Source organism: Ptychodera flava, chromosome 16 (genome assembly GCF_041260155.1).
Source record: "Ptychodera flava strain L36383 chromosome 16, AS_Pfla_20210202, whole genome shotgun sequence".
Taxonomy (NCBI): Eukaryota; Metazoa; Hemichordata; class Enteropneusta; family Ptychoderidae; genus Ptychodera; species Ptychodera flava.
Window position 1 is genome coordinate 18488780 of NC_091943.1, and position 12479 is coordinate 18501258.

At 37.8% G+C, this 12479-nt stretch overlaps 1 protein-coding gene across 1 annotated transcript in view; it reads left to right on the forward strand.

The window, feature by feature from the left end:
* LOC139115012 (serine-rich adhesin for platelets-like) overlaps positions 1-12479 on the forward strand; it is a 38495-nt gene that overhangs the window by 9729 nt on the left and 16287 nt on the right. The window contains exon 2 of the mRNA XM_070676921.1: positions 796-970. Coding sequence (XP_070533022.1) covers positions 796-970 — 175 coding nt within the window. The remainder of the gene's footprint in view (positions 1-795; positions 971-12479) is intronic.

The following is a 12479-nucleotide window of genomic DNA, read 5'->3' on the forward strand; positions in this document are numbered from 1 at the left end:
CTTCGTTTGCGTGCATGAGAAGTATGTTTTATGAACTAGATAGGCAGGACCCAACAGTCCAGGGAACAAAATGGCGGACATGTGGCCTTTTGAAGCACTTAATCCTAGAATACGATTACTTTATGAATTCTCACGGCGAAAGTTACCAACCCCGGTAAGTGCATGCAGTAGACATTTATATTTAGACAGTTGTGGTCTCCAGACGTCAACAAATCCCATCACAGCTCTAGACCTTTTCATCGCTCCAGCAAGACACCCAGTAACGAGCGATTCTGAAATCTTCCTGGCGTGCTCTCTGCTTTTTTATTCCACCTGACCTCGCTCCTTCCTCACTGATCGCTTGGTAATTTCGTATCTTTTGTGTCCATCGTGTGCGTGTCTTTGTGCAGAAAGCGCGGTGAATGACGTGTTGGGTTAATGCACTGTTGGCATGACGCCTCAGAATTATTTTTTTGGCGCAATCTGAAGCTGTAATTTTCGTCTGCACTGAGCAGAACAGAAATTGCGCCGCGTGTTGCTTTGGTCACAGGGAATGTGCTTTGGTGTTACGCGTCCGGTCGCCTTTGCGTTCTTTCCGCAACACCGTGAGCTTGCGTGCCAAACATTACGACACGCAAAAGCGACTTTGAAAAACAACTCAAACTGGGATAGTAAATCAATGCAACGGTTGAATTCCCGCGTTGATTGAGAACGATTCAATTTATACCGCCTAAAAGATTTTATGAGATGTTAACGTAAAACGGTTTCGTGTTAAGAGACCGAAACGGAGTGATAACATTTTTTTTCTCTCCCAAGGCTAACACAACAAATTGGCCCTTGAGACCAGAAGCGTGGTATTTAGCGTTTATCAAGGTGAGAGAAGTTGAGGAGGATGGTAGACGAGTAGGCAAGGTTGTTGCAGCGAGTCTGTATCAGATAGTGTACACATCCCCGGCAATGCCACCGACGACGTTACAGCCGTTCATATCAGGTAAGCGTCACCTTTCGAAATTCCAGAAAGCCGAACTTGCACGACGGCGCTTCTGAATGACGCTGGGCCATAATCCGCCTTGTGGTTGGAAATCAGTGCTTGTCTAGGGGTGCCTTTCATAGTGAAAAAACACAAGGACACCCCAAGACATATGTGCTAATTAAGCAAAAGTTGCCCTAAAAATGCAGCCGTAGTGTGAACACACAGCGATTTGTCGTAATCAACGGGCAGCATACCAGCACAGTCTCTCCACGATGGAGTGACTGTGATGTGTGGACTTTTTCATTTAAGGGAGAATGGCCCTGGGGCAGGGACAGATAATCGGACCCTCAACTTTTATATTTCATTTTGATCCATCAGTTGTGGGGGCTCATTTTGGAGCTCATGGAGTGACTATATTTTAATGCTTAACGTTGTGAGAGAACGAAAATTTACTTTTTTATCTCATAGAGTTAATACAGGGATGTCGGCCGTTTTGAATTTCAATTGTCGATAAACATTTAATAATTTGTTTCTCTGGTACCAAAGTTTGCACGATAATACGCTGATTCTCATTGTTGATTTCGGGAGGAAGTGATTTAGCAAGTTTAACTCTTTCAATTTTCGCTTGTTCAAACTTGACGCCACGAAAATAACGGCGACTCTAAACTTGTTCCCTGAACATTGTCATACACTGCATCGTGGACGAACGAAACGCGAAGTTACGCTGTCGCGGCTGGCGAAAGATCGGTGACCTGACCGGAAAAACCAAAGGGAGTGAATCGGTTATTACATGTTAAAAAGATAAAGAATGACGCTTACTCCTTGTGACGTTCCACTGCTAACATGAATCAAGCTGATATTTTTTACCGGAAATTTCAAGTTTTAACAAAGCTTTCGGAAATTGCTCAGTGTTACGAGGAATGGCGATATTGGCACTTCGCTACGGCCGGCGACTGGCTGAAACAATAAAAACTCACAAGTAAGGGGATGAAATCAGAATCTGCATGAACACAAGCGCAAAAAAGGCGGAATGCGTCCCAATTTCTGACAGAATGTCGCACGCAATGATGATATTCTGTTTACCAGTGATGTTAAAGCTAAAGAGGCCATCATCGCCTTTGTTAGACGTGTTCTACTTTTCAAGTAGAATAGTTCAAACTACGATAGTGAAATCACACAAGGGGTATCTGATCACGAAAACACCATTCTTTATAAGGGTTTGTGATTAAAGGTATACAGACACCTGTAATCTAAATATGCCCATATATAGTCAAGGGGGCGTTTATTGATATTCAAAATGCCCATGTGAGGGAGCTGTTTTTAAAAGTCGCCACCCGCTTCAAATCTGTGATTGGTTAGACGGACTCCTCTTTTTGATTGGTAATCTATGTCGGTCATGCGCAGATTGGAGACTTGTCGAAGCGCGTTCTTACTGTCCCAAACATCTGAAGATTTATATCACATTTCTGTTGAAACGAGATTGCGTTCGAAAATTTTGGAATCGAAGTCGCTGACGTTTATAAGTGTCTGTAATATGTTTTGGACTACTGTTTGGGATACGTATAGCTTAAGGCGCATATGAAAGACAAATATTAAATGTGATTGTTTCAAAATATCACGTTTTATAGTCCACGATAACACACTGCGTAGTAAAAATCAACGGTCAGTGAACATCAAATAAACCGACACACGAATAATATCATACAAAATCTTATTGCTTAAGAAGTTCAAGAGAGGAAGAAAAAGACATCGAAATTGACATTTCTTATTCTTCTGCCTAAAGCATGTTGAAATACAAACACAATTCATTTCGTACGAAATTCTGCGTTTGGAGAATTCTAGTCTGGAAAAAAATTCGGTCGTCAGCAATAACAGTTTTGTATTGCAAGACCATAGAGTCTGTTTACAAGTTAAGGATAAAAGAGCTCATCGAAATAATGGTGGCAATGGAACAAGAGACCGTATTTTACAGACAGAAAATGTTACAGCATCAGAAGTAACGGCTAATGGAGCGTTAAGATTAAAGCGCTGTCTCCTTCAGTAAGCAGAGCCCGTCTTTATCAAACCGTTATCTTCCATCGGATCTTTTTAGCCAGGGTAAGGAAAAATTCCCAACGTAAAACTACAAATCTGTGGAGACGGTAGATTCTGTGTACCCCATGCCGAGAGTTCATTATGTGAAGTGGTCGCAGAACGATTAATGAGATTGTGTAGGGGTATTTTTGGAAACTCCCCCCCAAGGCTTGTGTCCTGGGAACAGCTCCTCCCTCAGGAGCTCAACCATTTTACCATTGATTGCAATGGCTTAATACACGAGATCGATGCAGTGTCTGAATTTTAATGTGGTGGGTAGCAAAATGTGGAGGATCAAATCAGTCAGTTCAGTTTTTGCTCTCTGTGTTGAGGGGTTACCATGGTAAATTTATAAAAATGCAAACAAAAACAAACAAACAAGCCCAGATACGTTGTGCTACGACTGCTGACTTTCGAGCCTTACGCCTGATGTGAAATAGTTTCTTCGGCGTTTGTTTCTGATTTGATGGCATACATCATCTTTGAACGATTTACTGCAGATGATTCGCACACAAATTGGAAATATCAATTTACATATTATATAGTTTATCCAGTTCGACCTACCGAGCCACCTACCTACCTATCTGCCTACCAGCCTTGCTGCATGTCTGTCTGCTTGCCTGCTTGAATACTTATTTACTTTCTTTCTCAATACATACTTGCTTGTCTGCCTGCTTGCTTGCTGGCTGGCTCGCTTGCTTACTGAATGACTGACTGACTGACTGACTGACTGACTGACTGACTGACTGACTGACTGACTGACTGACTGACTGACTGACTTATTTACTTACTTACTTACTTATTTACTTACTTACTTACTTACTTACTTACTTACTTACTTACTTACTTACTTACTTACTTACTTACTTACTTACTTACTAGCCCAGTAGCTGTAATTTGTGATAATTTTGTTTTCTCTTTGTTTTATTTCGTTTCAATTGCACGTTCTTGTTCTACTCCCCGAACTATATAAAAACGTTAGTTAACTTGTTAACATAGCGTCTATACATGCAAAATGCAGTCTGTTATTGTTTACATTTGAATTCTAGTCCGGACCAGAATTCACATGTCAACAATAACAATGTCGTTTACACATGTACAGTCGCTATTGACAAACTGGATACTGTGTATCTCAACATGCCTTTTAGTCCCCACGGACACCATCCGGGGGGACTTATAGGTTTGGTCATGTCCATGCGTCCGTCCGTCCGTCCGTGCATCTGTCCGTGCGTGCGTGCGTGCGTCCGTCCGTTCACGCAGATATCTCAGAGACGCCTGGAGGGATTTCGTTCAAACTTGGTACAAGGATAGTACCCTACCTCATACAGATGCACGTCAATTTGTTTCACAATGCAATCAAATTTGGCCGTGTTAGAGGACTTATTAGTTTTCACCTCCATAGACTCCCATGTATAAGGCAGTCCATAGACTCCCATGTATAAGGCAGTCCATAGACTCCCATGTATAAGGAAGTCCATAGACTCCATAAGGAAGTCCATAGACTCCCATGTATAAGGCAGTCCATAGACTCCCATGTATAAGGCAGTCCATAGACTCCCATGTATAAGGCCAAGAAAAATAAAAATTTAGTTTCTCATCGTATTCATATTGCGAAAAGGGTGCAGTGATAGTTTTTAGTCCCCACAGATAAAGTCCAGGGGGCTCATAGATTGGGTCATGTCAGTCCGTGAGTCCATCCATGTGAATCCACCCGTTCACGCAGATATCTCAGACACTTTGACAAAATGTCACGTGACCTTGGTGACCTTTGACCTCGAATTTACATATTTGTCCATAACTCAGTAACCACAAGTGCTAAACCTTTCATATATGGTATGATGGGACACCCTATGACGCCACATATTGTACCTCATTAATTATGTGCATATCTAATTTTGAGCGAGCCAATAGAGCTAGAGGTCTGATTTTTGGTATGTAGGGATAACTTAGCAAAACAATTTTTTTGATAAAATGTCACGTGACCTTGGTGACCTTTCACCTCAAATATACATATTTGTCCATAACTCAGTAATCACTAATGCTACACCCTTCATATTTGGTATGATGGGACACCTTATGACGCCACATATTGTACCTCATTAATTATGTGCATAACTAATTTTGAGCAAGCCAATAGAGGTAAATGTATGATTTTTAGTATATAGGGATAGACTATAGGATAGAATGTTTTTGACAAAATGTCATGTGACCTTGATAACCTCTTACCTAAAATACCCGATTACGTCAATAAATAAGTAACCACAAGTGCTATGTCCTTTATATTTAGTAGGATGGGAGACCTTATGACAACACATGCTTTACCTCGTTCATTATGCCCATATATAATTGTGGGCAAGCCAATAGAGCTAGAGGTCTGAATTTTGGCATATATGGATTAATTAGCAATACAATGGGTTTTTCTCAAAATGTCACGTGACCTTGATGACCTTTGACGTTGAATATGCATATATATGCATAACTCAGTAACCACAAGTTCTTTACGCTTCAATTTTGATAGGATAATAGATCTTAAGATGTCACATCTTGTACCTCATTTATTATGCACATATATATTTCTTGGCTGGCCAATACAGCTAGAGGTCTGGTCTTTTTTCTCGATTTAGAACCATAACTTAGACATGCCTCCTGTTTTAAATTGGGAACAATGACATAGACCTATGTGTCCATAGATCTGAACATATACACTCCATGCAGTGATACTTCTTAATGACCTCATTTCCCTACCCCATCAAGACTAATACTCCTATTACAAGTGGGGACTATGTCATTGTCAATGACTTGTGGGAATAAGAAAATAATTTGACATTAAAAAATAAAAAATATTGAAAAAGTCATCAAAAAGAACAGCTACTGACCCTTTAATTTAACTACCAGCTGGACATACGAAATAATTTTTAAATTTACCGATTTTTTACGGCGTATTCTTTAATGGAAAAATGAACAAAGTTGATAGTTTCAAGTCCCCTTTCGAGCTTACCCTAGAAATTTATCTTTCCATTTAACACGTTCTTTGGCCAACCCTGATATTTTTTTGCACTGATAACGCACATGCACGTTGTGTCAACTTTGTTACGCCGATATCATTAGCGTGCGCGCCAACGCATAATCTGCGTTCAGTTGCTGCAGTAAGATCCGTGTGGTCTGGACAATTATTTATAGGGTTTCGACCGTCTCGTAACTTTACCCTGATTCACTCAATCCTTTATGTCACGCATACACTGTCGAACAACGGTTTGTCTGGCATTCCAATTCGTTTTCATGGCTTTCTAAACCCGCGGCGTTTGGCTTTGGAGTCGTGACTTATCGTCCAGGGAGTGTGATGAGATCGCGAACAGAATGCTCACATTTTAGCCGTGGGTAAGGCCTATTTATACTTCTCTGATGTGGGCTTTGGCAGGATTAAGCAAACCGCCTAGATCGATGCTTCGGTAAGCTCACATTTTCAGCCGACATGACAACACACGCTTGACGTCAGGCACCATATCCCCGTGACCTGCTCTACATCATCAAAACCTTGGAGATATCGACATAAATTTGTCTCGAGCTGAGTATTAGACGTCCAAGATTGGAGCCATTGATTTTATTTTAAGTATAATGCAAGGTTTCATCGCGAATCCATGTCATTTACACGCAGTCTAATGTCGATAATGGTGTCGGATATCGTAGAACATACATTTACATCAACCTTTTGACCGTCACGACGTTGAATTCATCAGCTGAAAGTAAACACGGACAAGGATTTAATACCCATTTGGTCCTTTTTTAGTTTTTAGTTTTATTTTTTTATTTACACTTTTACTGAGCGACAGAGTTACTCAAGGAGTAATTTTCGTAGGGGGCTCAAATAAAGAGCAAAAATCTCAAAAACGAACAAAACTAATTACTAGTTACAGAGGAACATTTTCTTTTATAAATTGTTTCACTTTCACCTTAAACGTTGTTATATTTGGAGCATGTCTTAATGCACTGGGTAAAGAATTCCAGACTTGCGATGATCGATATTTCAAACTTGTCTGACCCATACATATATTTGCTTTTGGAATATTAAAATCCATTTTTTCTGCAGAACGTGTATAATATTGATGAATTCTACTTCGGAAGATTAACATATCTGAAAGATATTGCGGAGCATTACCTGTCACACAGTTAAATGTTAAAATTGCAAGGAAATAATAAATTCTTTGTCTTACTGACATAACATTAAAAACAGAAAACAATTCTACAGAAGGAAAATCATAGGGCAATTCAAAAAGTACACGCAAAGCTCTCTTCTGCAGTGTAAAAAGTTTCTCTAGATTTTTCTCAGTCGTGTTACCCCATACTACGCAACAATAATCTAATGTGCTTTGAATTAAACCATAGTATAAAATGATACGATAATCAATGGGTATAAAAGAACGTACCCTGCGTAAAAGACCAATTCTTTTGCTCAACGATGTACACATGCAATTTATATGATCATTCCAAGATAAGCTTTCATCAAGAGTTACACCTAAAACCTTTGCAGATGAAACACATGGTACAGAAAATCCATGAATGTTTACAGATAACGATACATCACGATCATTTAAACGATTTAACCTATAAGGAGTTGTAATCAAAAGACTCTTTGTTTTCCTAACATTAAGGCGCATAGAATTTGCAGAAATCCAGCTCTTGATAGGTACAGCATCATTATTTATAGTATTGTTTAAATCATCTATGGATTTCCCACGTGCAAGTAACGTCTGATCGTCTGCGTACATATGTAAATGAGAAGAAACTACAGATAATGATAAATCATTAATAAAAAGTGTGAATAAGAGCGGTCCTAAAATAGAGCCTTGTGGAACGCCCGCTTGAACGAGAGCTCTCTCAGACATACCGCCCACATAGCTAACAATTTAAATGACGATTGGAAAGATAAGATTTGAACCAACTGAGAGCTTCATCACATACACGATAAACTGACAATTTCTTCAAAAGAATTTTGTGGTCGATTACATCAAAAGCCTTTGAGAGGTCAAGCAAGAGTACGCCATTTAAGTATCCCTTATCACTATTACATAAAATACCATCTGTAAGGCGTAACAAAGCACTTTGGCACGATAATTTTTTTCTAAAACCTGACTGGTTATCTAACAGCAAATCATTACATGACAAATAATCATACAGAGCAACGTGGACATTATCTAAACCAGTACATTTCGCCTTCAATAACGAAGAAAAGACAAAGTTACTTGAAATAGGAGGGATTCTAAAAACATGCTGATTTCTGAGTAAATCATCAACAAATTCCTGTAACTTTACAAAATTACCAGAAACAGAGGAACAGTCGAGATGACTATTAATATTTGTAAAATAACTCATGAAATTGTGGCAATGTCAGTTGGTTTACTCAAGGACAATCCATCTTTAGAAAAAATTGGGCTCTTACAAGCATTTTGAGTTCATGATACTATCATACTTTCGCCAAATAACAGCAGGATTAGAACTCTTACTACATAGGGTATTCACATAATACTTCCTTTTAGCTTGGATAATAAGGTGAACGACTATGTTCCTTAAAACCTTATACTCAGACCAAAGATTATGAGAATCACATGATTTAGCGCATTTAAGAGTCTTGTCACGCATTTTCATAACATCTGAAATCTCTCTAGAAAACCATTCTGGCTGTTTGAAACGTTTAACACGTCTTTTGACAAAAGGACAATGTAAGTTACAAATCTAATTGAAAATCGAAATCCATGTATCAAAAGCATCGTTGACATCAATAACTTTATCAAGTAGAAACCAAGGTGCGTTACTTAAGTCATTTTAGTGCGAGAAAGTTTCATATTCCATCCAGAAGGAATAAGTCATGCATAAAGTGAGAGTTACGTCAAAGGTCTATGGTTTAAGTTCACAAAAGTTGTGCTTGTTTTTCTTATATGAAAAGCTGGCTATAATTTCTTCCTTTGAGGTCAATAAGACAACTTTACCATTGAAATCTTGACTCTAGAATTATCGAGAAATTCCAATGAACAAATTATTCTTCAATCAAATAAAAACATTCGCGACATAAGTGTTCTATCTTAGCGCAGTTAACCTTAAAGCAGATGGCATCAAATCGCCTCATATATACTTCAGTGCCCTGATTGGTTTAGAGTAATTTTTCAGCTGTCCATTATAATGTCTTGTACCATTTAGTCTAGTCGGAAGGTAGGGTTCCCATGCACCCCATGGATGTATTTTTTTAACCTACATTTTTGTAATCCTTAGGGTCTATATTTAATGAATTTTGATGTTCCCAAAATCAAATCGTGTCCCATGGGGTTCATTTGGCGCCATCTTTGCCGCCATCTTGGCCGCCATCTTGGATTTCAACAATGGGGTAGGGGTCACGTATCTACCGCTCGACGGAAACAGAAACAATAAAATACTATAAACGTTACATTTTTAGAAAGCCAAGATCATGGCCTTTTCATTGATATATAACTTAATAGGGATTAATTAATATTCGAACGTCGATTAGACTTTATATCGGCCATTGGCCGTAAATCGTAAAATTTGCTAAATTTCACACCCAATAATTAAGTTCCCGTTCCTCCAAACAATTTTCATGAGGTATTTATATATTTTTGGAAGAACTCAGTGCAATAAACAAGAAAAACAACATTAAAAGTATGTGTCTTGAGATTTAGTGGGTGCATGAGCTTGTTTTCTTATTACGCGGTATGCCACATATCCGTGTGTAACATAAGGGGTAGGGGTAATGTTTCCCTTTCTGTTTCGAATCATGAATGATGAAACCATGAAAATGTTACATTTTTTGAAAGTGCTGCATCAGACCTTTCTAAAAATATATAGATTTATGGGGAAAAGTTGCATATTTAAAAGTTGCAAAGCTTAAACCTTTCGGTTTGTGTCGATTTTAAGTGATTTTTTAAGAACGAAATTACAACATATGGGGTAGGGGTAATGTTTCCCTTTCTGCCTCGAACCATGAATTACGAAACCATATAAATGTTATACTGTTTGAAAGCTCTGAAATGGGCCTTTCCAAACATGTATAGTTTTATTGGGAAAAGTCCACATTTTAAAGTTACAAAGCTTATGCCTTTCAGCTTGTGTCAATTTTAAGTGATTTTTTAAGAACGAAATTACAACATATGGGGTAGGGGTAATGTTTCCCTTTCTGCCTCGAACCATGAATTATGAAACCATATAAATGTTATACTGTTTGAAAGCTCTGAAGTTGGCCTTTCCAAACATGTATAATTTTATTGGGAAAAGTCCATATTTGAAAGTTACAAAGCTTAAACCTTTCAGTTTGTGTCAATTTTAAGTCATTTTTAAGAACGAAATTACAACATATGGGGTAGGGGTAATGTTTCCCTTTCTGCCTCGAACCATGAATTATGAAACCATATAAATTTTATACTGTTTAAAAGCTCTGAAATGGGCCTTTCCAAACATGTATAGTTTTATTGGGAAAAGTCCATATTTTAAAGTTACAAAGCTTATGCCTTTCAGTTTGTGTCAATTTTAAGTGATTTTTTAAACAAAATTATAATATAAGGGGTAGGGGTAATGTTTCCCGTTCTGCCTTGAACCATGAATTATGAAACCATATAAATGTTATACTGTTTGAAAGCTCTGAAATGGGCCTTTCCAAACATGTATAGTTTCATTGGGGAAAGTTGCATATTTGAAAGTTACAAAACTTAAGCCTTTCAGTTTGTGTCAATTTTAAGTGATTTTTTGAACAATATGCACAAAACAGTTAGTCCGTTGGCCAGGTATCGAAATCATCCGCTCTTAGGCATTTTACCCACTATGATTTTCTGTTAGCTAGTATTCTCAGCTGTCATAATCTGCTTATTTTCCATTTAACTGATGGTGTGTGAGAGTGTAACGACTTGTTTGTGAAGGGCTGTCACGCCCTCCGTAGTAAAATAGGAATGGGTTAGGGGTAACATATTTACCGCTAGTCGGAAACAAAAACAAAAAAGTACCATAAACAATACATTCTTAGAAAGCCCAGATAATCCCCTTACCATTGGTATACAACTAAATGGGGATAAATCGATATTCAAACATCGATTAGATTTTATAACGGACATGAAATGTAAATTGTAAAATTTGCTTAATTTCAAACCCAATAATTAAGTTCATGTTCCTCCAAACAATTTTTACAAGGTATTTATATATCATTTGAAAGAACTTAATGCAATAGAGAAGTAAAAAACATTAAAAGAGTGTATCTTCTTGAGACTTATGGGGTGCGTCGATTGTTTACCTAATATATGGTATGCCGTACATCGCTCTATAATATACATTTAAGGGATAGGGGTATGGGTAATGTTTCCTCTCCTACCAAACGCAGCGAATAAGGAAGCCACATAAATGTCATATCTCTGAAACACTAACGCAGTTGTTTTTCCAACAAGATATGGCTTGATGGGGTAAACTAAAAATTATGCAGTGACAATGCCTAAACTCAAAAGTTTGTGTTACTTTACTGACATTTACCTGTTAAAAGGAACATAGAAATACTCTATAGGCATTAAATAGCACTAAAAAGCTAAAATGGTGGTTAATAAAAGACGTTTTACTCATTTCAATAACTCAAATTAGGGAAAGAAAGTTAACAGCTATAATATGTCAAAAATTATATATTCCAAACCCACAAACACTAAATTGGATGTCATGGTCGTCATGCAAAGTTTATATGACAGCAGCAACAATCAATCCCTTTTCTTTAATTGTATCGCGAAAGATATATAAGCAATAAAGCACCACTTTGAGAGGATACCATACGGTTTCGACCGGTAAACAACATATACGCACGAACTTCAGTCGTGTGTATAAGGAGTGAAATGGTCAAAACCGAGCTCGAGTGGAGTGGTGTACCCAACTTATAGGGGTTGTTTATCGCAATATTATATCAGTATATTGAAACTTGTGATGAAAATACAAACAATGTGAAAGAAACCCACTTTGGAGATAGGAATGGCCAACTTTACAGTATATAGTAAATACATGCACAGTCACGTGACCGTCTGGGCAAATCAGAGCTCACTATTAATAGTGTTACTTTTAATACCACACGGGAACACGAGAGAATCTTTCATCGCTGAAAACCAACCACCATTAATCCACAATATGAATGAATGAATGAATGCTTTATTTCACCAGATGCTTCACAGTATGTACAATAATGAAAATTATCAGAAAACTGTGTATTACTGAAATTGTACAAAGTCAAAGAAAAGAAAAGAACATTGCAATATTGTAAAATCTGGTGGGGCCATGAAAATAGTCTAAAAGGACTAGTCGAGTTCATGGCCCGTGAGTATACTAATAACTATTCGGTACAAGCTTAAGTGTGATGGAGGATAGAAACAAACACAGTGTAAATTCAGTAAGAGATGTTTCAATGCAGACTTGAAAACTTGTCTACTTGACA